Source organism: Staurois parvus, unplaced genomic scaffold, assembly GCF_062004578.1.
Source record: "Staurois parvus isolate SC_StPar_1 unplaced genomic scaffold, SC_StPar_1.0 ptg000431l, whole genome shotgun sequence".
In the NCBI taxonomy this organism is placed as follows: domain Eukaryota; kingdom Metazoa; phylum Chordata; class Amphibia; order Anura; family Ranidae; genus Staurois; species Staurois parvus.
In genome coordinates, this window is record NW_028318227.1 from 987,501 (window position 1) to 1,001,709 (window position 14,209).

General features: G+C 43.9%; 1 protein-coding gene across 3 annotated transcripts in view; it reads left to right on the top strand.

The window, feature by feature from the left end:
- The window catches only part of PLCB4 (phospholipase C beta 4), a 569,741-nt gene that overhangs the window by 442,143 nt on the left and 113,389 nt on the right, over window positions 1-14,209 (top strand). For all 3 annotated transcript variants that reach the window (XM_089687591.1, XM_089687592.1, XM_089687593.1), the window contains exons 21-24: window positions 865-965; window positions 5,516-5,554; window positions 9,454-9,595; window positions 11,400-11,484. In XM_089687591.1, the coding sequence (XP_089543717.1) occupies window positions 865-965; window positions 5,516-5,554; window positions 9,454-9,595; window positions 11,400-11,484 (367 nt within the window). The remainder of the gene's footprint in view (window positions 1-864; window positions 966-5,515; window positions 5,555-9,453; window positions 9,596-11,399; window positions 11,485-14,209) is intronic.

Consider the following 14,209-nt stretch of genomic DNA (forward strand, 5'->3'; position numbering starts at 1 on the left):
GTGAAGAGCATTGATTATCATATTATAATGGTACTTGTAATGGGATGGGAGAAATTAGGCAGCAAGTGAACATGTTGTCCCTGAAGTTGATGTGTTGAAAGCAGAAAAAAATGGGCAAGTCTGAGTGACTTTGACAAAGGCCAAATTATAATGGCTAGACAAATGTGTTAGGACAACTCCAAAAACTGCAGCTCTTGTGGGATGTTCCCATTCAGGACCGACCAAAGTAGTCCAAGGAAGGAAAAGGGGTCATGATACACATGGGGAGCAAAGGCTGGCCTGTGTAGTCCAATCCAATAGAAGAGGTACTGGAGCTCAAATTCTGAAAAACTGAATGCTGGTTCTGATAGAAAGGTGTCAGAACACACATTGTATCGTAGTTTGTTGTGTATGGGGCTGAGTAGCTGCAGACCGGTCAGGATGTCCATGCTGACCCATGTTCACAGCCAAAAGTGCCTACAATGGGCAGGTGAGCAATGAATGAAGTTGGCCTGGTTAGAGGAATTCAGGAATGGTTTGAGGAACAAAACAGCAAGTTTGAGATGTTGACTTGGCCTTCAAATTCTCCAGATCTCAATCCATCGGGCATCTGTGGGATGTGCTGGAAAAACAAGTCCGATGGCCCATGGAGGCCCTACCTTGCACCTTACAGGACTTAAAGGATCTGCTACTGGCGGCTTGGTGTCAGATACCACAGCGTACCTTCAGAGGTCTAGTAGAGTCCATGCCTCAGTGAGTTGTGGTGGGTGGTCATTTTAGTATGGTGGTTCAGTGTAGACGGTAAGGGAGGTTCAGGTGTCACTTGTGGAAGCCATGTGAAGCCTCCACGTGTCTGGTATAAACACCTGTGTTCTTTCTTATCAGCTGATCAAGAGGAAGAAGCCCATCCCGAGTATAAGTTTGGAAGTGAACTTTCAGCAGAGGACCTCAGCCAAAAAGAAGCTGCAGCTAACAGTGCAAAAAAGGTAATGGTTGTCTGTTTATTTGTATCATGAATTGATTTTGGTAAGCGTTGTGTCCCTCCATTTTCAGGTCCACTATATGGCCAAAAAGTATGTGGAACCACCTCCACGATATGGAGTTCTGGTGTATCCTGTAAAGGGTTCTTATAAAGTCTATCTCCAGGTTTACCTTGACTTTAAATAGTTCGTTTGGGCCAGCTTGGCCCAGACAAACTATTTTCTTTGCTCATAGATGCGCCCGCTATCAGCACTGTAGGAACTGTACTGAACATCTGCTACATACAGGCAGTCCTTGGGTTGCGAACAAGACAGGTTCTGTAGGTTTGTTCTTAGTCCTCACACACACGGGACGTTTTGATAACGCTGGTAACGTTAGCTGTGTAAAGTCACGTTAAAAACGTGGGTTTTTCAACTTTTTTTAGCAGTTAGCGGCATTTTCCCGTTTTTTTCCACTTTTGCTGTTTTTTTAGTGGATTTTTTGACCAGAAGAACATTTTTTGGGGTCAAAAAAGTCCAAACACACCGGTTTGCGGCAGTTTACTGTGTTTTGCCGCGTTTTACAGCTGAAACACCTACTAGTTTTGGGGGTTTTTTCCAGCCAAAAAACGTTGATTACAGCCTATGTGTGCATGGACACATAGGAGATAATGCTGGGGATGGACACATAGGATAACATGCTGGGGATGGACACCTAGGAGAACATGCTGGGGATGGACACATAGGAGAACATGCCGGGGATGGACACATAGGAGAACATGCCGGGGATGGACACATAGAATAACATGCTGGGGATGGACACCTAGGAGAACATGCCGGGGATGGACACATAGGATAACATGCTGGGGATGGACACCTAGGAGAACATGCTGGGGATGGACACCTAGGAGAACATGCCGGGGATGGACACCTAGGAGAACATGCTGGGGATGGACACATAGGAGAACATGCTGGGGATGGACACATAGGAGAACATGCCGGGGATGGACACATAGGCGAACATGCCGGGGATGGACACATAGGAGAACATGCCGGGGATGGACACATAGGATAACATGCTGGGGATGGACACATAGGAGAACATGCTGGGGATGGACACATAGGATAACATGCTGGGGATGGACACCTAGGAGAACATGCTGGGGATGGACACCTAGGAGAACATGCTGGGGATGGACACATAGGAGAACATGCCAGGGATGGACACATAGGATAACATGCTGGGGATGGACACCTAGGAGAACATGCTGGGGATGGACACATAGGAGAACATGCCGGGGATGGACACCTAGGAGAACATGCTGGGGATGGACACATAGGAGAACATGCCGGGGATGGACACCTAGGAGAACATGCCGGGGATGGACACCTAGGAGAACATGCTGGGGATGGACACATAGGAGAACATGCTGGGGATGGACACATAGGATAACATGCCGGGGATGGACACATAGGAGAACATGCCGGGGATGGACACATAGGAGAACATGCCGGGGATGGACACATAGGAGAACATGCCGGGGATGGACACATAGGAGAACATGCTGGGGATGGACACATAGGATAACATGCCGGGGATGGACACATAGGAGAACATGCTGGGGATGGACACATAGGATAACATGCCGGGGATGGACACATAGGAGAACATGCTGGGGATGGACACATAGGATAACACGCCGGGGATGGACACATAGGATAACACGCCGGGGTTGGACACATAGGATAACACGCCGGGGTTGGACACATAGGATAACATGCTGGGGATGGACACATAGGATAACATGCTGGGGATGGACACATAGGAGAACATGCTGGGGATGGACACATAGTATAACATGCTGGGGATGGACACATAGGATAACATGCCGGGGATGGACACATAGGAGAACACGCCGGGGATGGACACATAGGAGAACACGCTGGGGATGGACACATAGGATAACATGCCGGGGATGGACACATAGGAGAACATGCCGGGGATGGACACATAGGAGAACATGCTGGGGATGGACACATAGGAGAACATGCTGGGGATGGACACATAGGAGAACATGCTGGGGATGGACACATAGGAGAACATGCTGGGGATGGACACATAGGATAACATGCTGGGGATGGACACATAGGATAACATGCTGGGGATGGACACATAGGATAACATGCTGGGGATGGACACATAGGATAACATGCCGGGGATGGACACATAGGATAACATGCCAGGGATAGACACATAGGATAACATGCTGGGGGGGTTTATTGACTGTAGAAAAAACCACCAAGCACCAAAAACAGCCGCTGTAAAAACATCCCGTGTGCATGAGGGCTCAAGTTGAATTTGTATGTAAGTTGGAACAGGTACATTTTTTAAGTGTAACTCCAGCCAAAAAAATGTTTTACTTTTCGAATTCATAGGGAAGAGGTAACTGTCCATACAGTGATGGCTGCCCTGCAGTTTCTGGGACGTCCGTGACGTCACGCTGCCTCCGTTCTTATGTATGAGTTGGATGTTTAGGCCAGCAGCGGTACAGGGACTTCCCGTTCTGTTCCCAGAGAAAAATGAACACAAGACTTCCTCTGATTGGCCGAGGTGAAAATCATGATGTCATTCACCCACCTCTTCACCTTAACCAATCAGAGGAAGCCTTATAATCATTCGTGAAAATAAAAGGCTTCCTCTGAATGACTCAGCTTCTTATTGCACAGAGGGGATCTGTGACTAGGAAGATCCTAAGGTCTGACTCCAGCCCTTCTATACTGGAAAGTTTACAGTTAAGTTTTCATTAACAGCCCCCGTAATGGGGCCCCCTTCCTACCCCAGGCCCCATAACAGCCATATTGGCTTCTACAGCTATTGTTGCATCAAAGACTCTGTGCACAACGCCTGGGCCATAAATAGATGATCAATGGGTTTGGTGTGAAAGAACTTGAGTGGCCTGCAAAGAGTCCTGAGCTCAACCCTACTGATGATGAATTAGAATGCTGATTGCCAACCAAATCTTCCCATCCAACTTTAAAACGATATTCAAAGCCTTGAATATGCCAGTCAATCCTGTTCAATCACTTATTAAGAAGTGGAAAATTCAGAAATCTCTTGATACCAAGCCAAAGTCAGGTAGACCAAGAAAGATTGAAGTCTCAACTGCCAGAAGAATTGTTCAGGATTCAAAGAAAAACCCCACAGGTAACCTCAAGAGAAATACAGGCTGCTCTGGGAAAAGACAGCGTGGTTGTTTTTAAGAAGCACAACACTACGCAACTTGAACAAACATGAGCTGCATGGTCGAGTTGCTAGAAAGCAGCCTTTACTGAGCCAATGGCTGACAAAAGCCCAGTGAGGCGTGTCAAGGTGTTGTCGGACATATTGTAACCGGGCTTTTGTAAACCAAACAACTATGTGATAATAAATGGCTTCAAAGGATCTCTATCCATAAATAAGACTGTTTTTTGGCATGATCAGTCATATATTCAATATCAATGCCAAAATTTCACGATTTCTGCCAGGGGAGGAGAACTTTTGAGCCCAACTGTATACATATACATACAGAAAGTGACAGAATGTTTACAGAGGTGACACCATTGAAAGGCTCATCAATGACAGGATAGCACTCTTTTCAATGGTGTCATCTCCATAAACATTCTGTAGTCTTCTATGGATGTCAGACAGCCTGCACCCCTCCTTCATCAAGAACTCAATGATGGCACATTGCTTGGAATCCATTGTTTACCTGCAATGAAAAAGAAGAAGAGTTACTATAGAGGAAGAGTTACTATAGAGGAAGAGTTACTATAGAGGAAGAGTTACTATAGGGGAAGAGTTACTATAGGGGAAGAGTTACTATAGGGGAAGAGTTACTATAGGGGAAGAGTTACTATAGGGGAAGAGTTACTATAGAGGAAGAGTTACTATAGAGGAAGAGTTACTATAGAGGAAGAGTTACTATAGGGGAAGAGTTACTATAGAGGAAGAGTTACTATAGAGGAAGAGTTACTATAGAGGAAGAGTTACTATAGGGGAAGAGTTACTATAGGGGAAGAGTTACTATAGGGGAAGAGTTACTATAGGGGAAGAGTTACTATAGGGGAAGAGTTACTATAGAGGAAGAGTTACTATAGGGGAAGAGTTACTATAGGGGAAGAGTTACTATAGGGGAAGAGTTACTATAGGGGAAGAGTTACTATAGGGGAAGAGTTACTATAGAGGAAGAGTTACTATAGAGGAAGAGTTACTCTACCAACATGGGAAATTTGAACAACCTATGTAAGTTAATAAAAAAGTTATACCCACTTTTGCATTACTTTTGGTACAGCCCTCGTATAAACTATATATTACCAAAAAAAAAAGGCAGTTGACCAATTTAAATATACTGCTCCCTGGAGTATGAAGGTAAAGAACTGTCCATGTGTCTGTATTTATGGTTCCCATTGGCTGTATCAGTGGTTCGGTGATGGATATAGTCCTGTAATCTGGGAAAAGATGGGAGCTTTAGAGGCTGGTACAGCCCTTAGTGACACTTTTTTTAATATATCTAATATTGTCTTTTTCATTTTTTTAGGCTGTGGAAGACTCTGAACCAGAAAACAATAATAAAAAGGTGACAGCTCATTAGCTATTTATTTTGCATGTATAACATATGATTCATTTTTACCAAGGGACAGATAGACAATGGGAGAAACCATGTATAAATATAGATTTATAGCACCTTAGGCACCCATTGCTTCCATTCATTACCTGATGGAGATATCCATACATTGGTAGAGAAGGTCAGAAAACAGAGGTGTCCTGGTGCTCATGTCTATGGGATACAAGCTATTTAGGTCTGACTCCTAATTGTTTGCAGCTAGTTGAGGAGCCATATACAATCGCTTTATTGGCTGTCTTTATGCTATAGATTTATAGCACTTTAGGTACCCATTGCTTCCATTCATTACCTGATGGAGATGTCCATACATTGGTAGAGAAGGGTAGAAAACAGAGGTGCCCTGGTGCCCCTGTATATGGGATACAAGCTATTTAGGTCTGACTCCTAATTGTTTCCAGCTAGTTGAGGAGCCATTTTCAAAAGCTTCGCTTTATTGGGTGTCTTTATGCTATAGATTTATAGCACTTTAGGTACCCATTGCTTCCATTCATTACCTGATGGGGATGTCCATACATTGGTAGAGAAGGTCAGAAAACAGAGGTGCCCTGGTGCTCATGTCTATGGGATACAAGCTATTTAGGTCCGACTCCTAATTGTTTCCAGCTAGTTGAGGAGCCATATACAAAATCTTCGCTTTATTGGCTGTCTTTATGCTATAGATTTATAGCACCTTAGGTACCCATTGCTTCCATTCATTACCTGATGGAGATGTCCATACATTGGTAGAGAAGGTCAGAAAACAGAGGTGCCCTGGTGCTCATGTCTATGGGATACAAGCTATTTAGGTCTGACTCCTAATTGTTTCCAGCTAGTTGAGGAGCCATATACAATCGCTTTATTGGCTGTCTTTATGTTGTCCAGCATCCAATATGTGTGTATTGATGTCTGTGGCTGTGCATGTTCCTTTGGAAGGAACACATCCTACCCTAGCACCTAAAGACCATCGGAAGCCAAACTGTTTTTGTGGGTAGAGAATGGAATGGTAAAGCACATGTCTGGCCTTTTTTGCCATCTGTGTCCCATTGACGAGACAATGCTCTCTTGGCTTCCAGAAAAGTTTTGTTGGGTCTTTCGATGTTTTTTTGTCCTCAGAATGCATGGTGAACCACCAATCATGAAGCAGGTCCATATACATAAGTAGGAACTCTGTTCTAGTGTATTGAGCAGCCATTGTCGACCAGGTTCTGTAGGACGGCAATGAAGAACAAAAACAAAAGCGCCCCAACCTTGCGCATTACCTCAGTAAAAAAAAAGTGATTTTATTGAATTAAGATATATGCGCTCACAAAAGTGGCAATGTATAAGGCATATAAAATCCAAAATTGGAACACTGGAGTAGGAAACGCATGCAAATCCCATCGAGAGGGGAGACTCTCAGGGTGAAGCTGGCACGTTTCGAAAGGGAGCTGAGGAACAAGGGATCTCCCGTCAGCTTCACCCTGAGAGGCTCCCCTCTCGATGGGATTTGCACGTGTCTCCTACTCCAGTGTTCCGATTTTGGATTTTATATGCCTTATACATTGCCACTTTTGTGAGCATATATCTTAATTCAATAAAATCACTTTTTTTACTGAGGTAATGCGCAAGGTTGGGGCGCTTTTGTTTTTGTTCTTCATTGCAGTTTATGTCGGGCTTCCCCAGCCTTGTGCAAGAGCTGCACAACCTTTGATCCATTGATGGACAAACTTTCATAGTAATTGATCCATCCACCCACTTGGTCCCTGAGTGCAGGAGGTGTTGTTTTTGTTTTCACAGGTTCTGTAGGACCCCAGGGTTCCTCTAGCGCAGTCTTTCTCAACCAGGGTTCCATGAACCTTAGGGTTCCTCCAGAGGTTTCTAGGGGTTCTGAGCAATGAGCAACTTCTGCCTCTCATATGAGTAATTCCTGAGACCAATTATCCTTTTAGCTATACAGTATGTAAAGGGAAATTCTTCTTAGTGGCCACAAATGTAAGGTATTCTTCGCAGCAACCATCACACATGTATGGCAAGTTGTAGATATAGAACTTATTACCAGGGGTTTCTTAGCCCTACAAAGTTATTTCAGGGGTTCCTCCAGGTTAAAAATGTCAAAGAAGGCTGATCAAGAGGATTCTAGGGTTTCCATGAGCTGTGGCTGATGAGCCTCTCAACTGATGGTGCCTGTACAGTTCTGGGGTCAGTGCCACTTGGCAAGGCCAGCAGCATGAATGGTCTTTTTAGCTTTCTCTAATGGCTCAATCATAGGTGTGGCAGCCCTTTTAGAGTCATTTGAAAGGCAGTGAGAAGGTTATATGTCACCTTCTCACTGCCTGTTTCAACCCTGAAAACGCTGACACACCACACCACACCATGGTCCCATTCACTTGAATGGGTCTCTTTCGATGGTGATACCACCAGCCAAATGCACTATGCCAATCAATGCTACGTGTGCAGCACTGAGCAGCTGCACACCTTTGTTTAGGTGGGCGGTCGAGGGACCACCTGCTTTTACCGCCTCCTGGCCACTTGTGTGAATAAGCTCTTATGATGCTATTTTGACCACCGTTGTAAAGGAGGCATCCTTCCTACTAGCCATCAATGTAAGGGGGGCTATATTACCACTAACCCTCAGTGTACAAAGGCATTCTTCCCACTGGCCACCAATGTAAGGAGTATTCTCCCACTGGCCACCAATGTAAGGAACATTCTTCCCACTGATCACCAATGTAAGGAGCATTCTTCCCACTGACCTCCAGTGTAAGAAGCATTCTCCCACTGGCCACCAACCTAAGGAGCATTATTTCTATTGACAACCAATGTAAAGAGCATTCTCCCATTGGCCACCAATGTAGGGGGCATTCTTCCCAGTGGTCATCAATGTAAGGGGCATTTTTCCCACTGGCCACCAATGTAAGGAGCATTCTCCCACTGGCCACCAATGTAAGGAGCATTCTCCCACTGGCCACCAATGTAAGGAGCATTCTCCCACTGGCCACCAATGTAAGGAGCATTCTCCCACTGGCCACCAATGTAAGGAGCATTTTCCCACTGGCCACCAATGTAAGGGACATTCTTTCCACTGGCCACCAATGTAAGGGGCATTCTTCCCACTGGCCACCAATGTAAGGGGCATTCTTCCCACTGGCCACCAATGTAAGGGGCATTCTTCCCAGTAGCCACCAATGAAGGGGGAATTCTTCCCACTGGCCACCAATGTAAGGGACATTCTTCCCAGTGGCTACCAATAGCAGGAGCATTCTTCCTACTGGCCACCAATGTAAGGGGCATGCTTCCCACTGGCCACCAATGTAATGAACATTCTTCCTACTGGCCACCAATGTCAGGAGCATTCTTCTTACTGGCCACCAATAGAAGGGGCATTCTTCCTACTGGCCACCAATGTCAGGAGCATTCTTCTTACTGGCCACCAATGTAAGGGACATTCTTCCTACTGGCCACCAATATAAAAGGTATTCTCCTCACTGACCACCAATGTAAGGGGATATTTTTCCCTCTAACCATCAACATAGCGCCATTTTCCCCCACTGACTACCAATGGTTTCATTTTAGAAGTGGTTCCTCCAGACCTACACTTTGCTGTAAGGCTTCCTCTGGGGTAGAAAGGGTTGAGAATGGCTGGTGTAGTTTGTAGAAGGAAATCTAGGGAAGTTAAAATGTATGTTATAAGATGTTAGAGAATCCATCAATGGGCACACATAGCCAGTCAAGACAAGGGAAGTTTGTGTAAAACTAAGAGAATATTCTCCCTGTGGATTAGATCTGGTTGGGCCACGTAAGGGGGGGGCGGCTGGTTAATATTCTGCTCCAGTCCTAGAAACCTATATTAAATGGAATCATTTTCAACATTGAATGTATTGTTATCTCTTTAGGGTCAAGCAACCGTGGATGATGAACAAGCATGGATGGCCAGTTATAAATATGTAGGAGCCACAACCAATATACATCCGTTTCTGTCAGCGATGATCAACTACGCCCAGCCAGTAAAGTTCCAGAGCTTTAAAGTGGCAGAAGGTGATGAACTCCATGCTAGTGTGAACATGTAGTATACAGTGTGATATGTATAAAAGAAGTAACAATTTGTAAATGTTTTTAAACCCACAACAGTACAATCGGTCTGTATATGCAGTAAAGCATGCTTGTTATACTCACTGTGGAACCTAAGGGGTTAATCCACTGCATTGTGTAAAAAGGCTGTTTGATCCTATCTTCTCTGATCCTCCCCTTCTTCCAGTGTCCCCCTCTTATCTCCTGATAAGACAAATCGGGTGGAGTCACTCTGCACATGCTCAGTTTGGTGTGCATTGCTAGAGTTTTTTTGGGGTTTTTTCTTGGGAGAGTGCATGTTATCAGCGCAGGGCCAATCAGTGCTGTCCAGACAGAGGTCAGGGGTTCTGCATCCTCCCAAAGCTGAAAACTCCTCCTACAAGCGTCAGCCAGTGCTCTGCTGGACACTGATAGAAGTCACATGACTGCTATATACTGCTGATGAGAAAAGGTATTTAGCAGTTTATATTTAATATAATAATTATATTTCCATGTTGTGTGTACTGTGGGAGACCAGATATAGTGAATGCAGGGTCCAGGGAGAGCGGATATAGTGAATGCAGGGTCCGGGGAGACCGGATATAGTGAATGCAGGGTCCGGGGAGACCGGATATAGTGAATGCAGGGTCCGGGGAGACCGGATATAGTGAATGCAGGGTCCGGGGAGACCAGATATAGTGAATGCAGGGTCCGGGGAGACCAGATATAGTGAATGCAGGGTCCGGGGAGACCAGATATAGTGAATGCAGGGTCCGGGGAGACCAGATATAGTGAATGCAGGGTCCGGGGAGAGTGTATATAGTAAATGCAGGGTCCGGGGAGACCGGATATAGTGAATGCAGGGTCCAGGGAAGAGTGGATATAGTAAATGCAGGGTCCGGGGAGACCGGATATAGTGAATGCAGGGTCCGGGGAGACCGGATATAGTGAATGCAGGGTCCGGGGAGACCAGATATAGTGAATGCAGGGTCCGGGGAGAGCGGATATAGTGAATGCAGGGTCCGGGGAGAGTGTATATAGTAAATGCAGTGTCCGGGGAGACCGGATATAGTGAATGCAGGGTCCGAGGAGAGCGGATATAGTGATTGCAGGGTCCAGGGAGAGCAGATATAGTGAATGCAAGGTCCGGGGAGACCAGATATAGTGAATGCAGGGTCCGGGGTTTAACAACACTTTAATGTGGAAAAAATGTAAAAAAAAAAGAGACACTGAGGGGAACTGACTGACTGCCACTGACATCCCCAGTGACACCAATACAGTGATCAGTGCTAATAAAAAGCACCGACACTGTACTAATGGCACTGGGCAGGAAAAGGTTAATATGTGGGATATCAAATGGTTAACTGTGTGTTGTACTATGTAAGCATTCTGCTTTGTACGGCTCTGCTATGCAGAGCCGTACAAAGCAGAATTCTGGTGCTGACGGGAGAGATCTGTATTGTTTACATACAGACCCCTCCCCCATCAGTGATACGCGCCCCCTACCCGGAAATACAAAATCGTGTATATATATATATACGTGATTTTGTGCAGCCCTGCCTCCCTGTAGCAGTATTTCTACTATAGGATGGAGGGAAGCTGTTAAGAAGGAGAGTATAGAAAAAGATAAAGTGATGGGACTGCTATTAGCAATACATCCACTAGAGGGAGCTATGCTGCTGCTGCTAAATATTGAAGAGCATGCCATTAGCAGCAGAAGAATCTGCAAATATGAGAATCAGTGATTGTGGAACGACTGTAAATATTATAAACATTACATTTTCTCTTTCAGAGAAGAACATCCATTACAACATGTCTTCTTTTAATGAATCGGTTGGATTGGGGTATTTGAAGACACATGCCATTGAGTTTGTAAAGTATCCTTTTTTGTGGGTTTTCTGTATTATTTTTACTAATATTGTTATAACAAATGTAGATAGTGCAAACAGTTTGCACAGCACTTTACCGAAGAAAGGGTAGGAGGGTCACGGTCGCAAGAGCTTACAATCTAAAAGGGAGGGACAAGTGAAACAAAAAGGTACAGGTGTGTCTATACAGGTACATCGCTCTGTAGGTGACACCGGACCTTTGTCTTTCCATATATCAGCACTAGAGGGTTAAAAAAAGTATATAAAAAAATTATATATATATATATATATATATATATACACACATATACATATACACAGTACATATATATAAATATATTTAAAGAAAATATAAATTAAAAAATATATATATACAGTGTGTGTGTATTATTATTATTATTACTACGAGTTTATATAGCGCCAAAGGGTTTGCTCAGCGCTGTACAATAGAGGGGACAATACATGGCACAGTACAACAACAACAAACAACGTACGAGGGGTAAGAGGGCCCTACTCTTACGAGCTTACAATCTAGTGTATGTATGTGTATGTATATATATATATATATATATATATATATATATATATAATAAATATAAATTAAAAAGTGTGTGTGTGTGTGTATATATGTGTGTGTGTGTTTGTTTGTGTATATATATATATACACAGTACATTTATATAAATAAGAAAATTATATATAAAATATACAGTACACACACATATATATACATACACATACAGTTGCAAGAAAAAGTATGTGAACCCCTTGGGATTACATGGAGTTTTGCATGAATTGGGCATAAAATGTGCTCTGAACGTCATCTAAGTCACAACAATAGAAGAACACAGTTTGCTGAACATAATACTACACAAATATTAGATGTTGCCATGGTTTAATTGCACATAACATGTAATCATTCACAGTGCAGGGAGGAAAAAGTATGTGAACCTTTGGACTTAATAACTGGTTGACCCTCCTTTGGCAGCAATAACCTCAACCAAACGTTTCCTGTAGTTGCAGATCAGACCTGCACAACGATCTGGAGTCATTTTGGACCACTCCTCTTCACAAAACTGTTTCAGTGTAGCAATATTCTTGGGATGTCTGGTGTGAATTGCTCTCTTAAGGTCATGCCACAGCATTTCAATGGGGTTGAGGTCAGGACTCTGACTGGGCCACTCCAGAAGGCGTATTCTGTGCTGTTGCAGCCATTGTTTTGTTGAATTACTTGTATGCTTTGGGTCATTGTCCTGTTGCATCACCCATCCTCTGCGGAGCTTCAGTTGGCGGACAGATGGTCGTACGTTTTCCTGCAAAATGTCTTGATAAACTCTGGAATTCATTTTCCCATCAATGACAACAATCTGTCCAGGCCCTGAGGCAGCAAAGCAGCCCCAAACTATGATGCTCCCTCCGCCATGTTTCACAGTGGGGATGAGGTTTTGATGTTGGTGTGCTGTGCCTTTTTTTCTCCACACATAGTGTTGTGTGTTCTTCCCAAACAACTCAATCTTGGTTTCATCTGTCCACAGTATATTTTGCCAGTAGTGCTGTGGAACATCCAGGTGCTCTTTTGCAAACTTCAAATGTGCTGCAATCTTCTTTTTGGACAGCAATGGCTTCCTCCGTGGTGTCCTCCCATGTACTCCATTCTTGTTTAATGTTTTCCTTATTGTAGATGTGTCAACAAAAATGTTAGCATGTGCCAGAGATTTCTGTAGGTCTTTAGCTGACACTCTGGGATTCTTCTTTACCTCATGCAGCATTCTGCGCTGTGCTCTTGCAGTCATTTTTACAGGACGACCGCGCCTAGGGAGAGTAGCAACAGTGCTAAACTTTCTCCATTTGTAGACAGTCTGTCTTACCGTGGACACATGAACATCAAGGCTTTTGGAGATACTTTTGTAACCCTTTCCAGCTTCATGCAAGTCAACAATCCTTGATCGTAGGTCTTCTGAGAGCTCTTTTCTGCGAGGCATGGTTCACATCAGACAGTGCTTCTTGAAACCAGTAAACCCAAAACAGGTGTGTGTTTTTTAAGGGCAGGACAGCTGTCAGCAACACATCCAATATCATCACACTGATTGGAGTCAAGGTTGGCTCACTCCTGGCTCCAATTAGCTCTGGGAGAAGTCATTAAGCTAGGGCCTCACATACTTTTTCCTCCCTGCACTGTGAATGTTTACATGTTATGTGCAATAAACCATGGCAGCATCTGATGTTTGTGTAGTATTATGTTCAGCAGACTGTGTTCTTCTATTGTTGTGACTTAGATGACGTTCAGAGCACATTTTATGCCCAATTCATGCAAAACTCCACGTAATCCCAAGGGGTTCACATACTTTTTCTTGCAACTGTACATATATATATATATATATAAAAAATATACAGTGCATATATATATTAGTTGTATATATTCATTACGTGATTGCCTGCGATTCCAGATCAGGCTTAAAATGTGGGTGTCATTCATTGTTAATGCCCCCCCCCCTCCAAATGCGGTCAGCGAACATGCATTTTACCGCATTCTTTGCCATGTGACAAATGCACTACGTAAATCTCCAAAACACACGTTGAAAAAAACGCACAATGCAAAAGGGTACATTTTGGCATTTTGTCGCTATTTTTTAATGCATATTTTGGTGCGTTTTGTTTTTCTTCTTACATGTGTTTTTAGAACTTTTTTCTGTGCATTTTGGTTCTTTTTAAAACACATTTTGGCTCTTTTTTTTA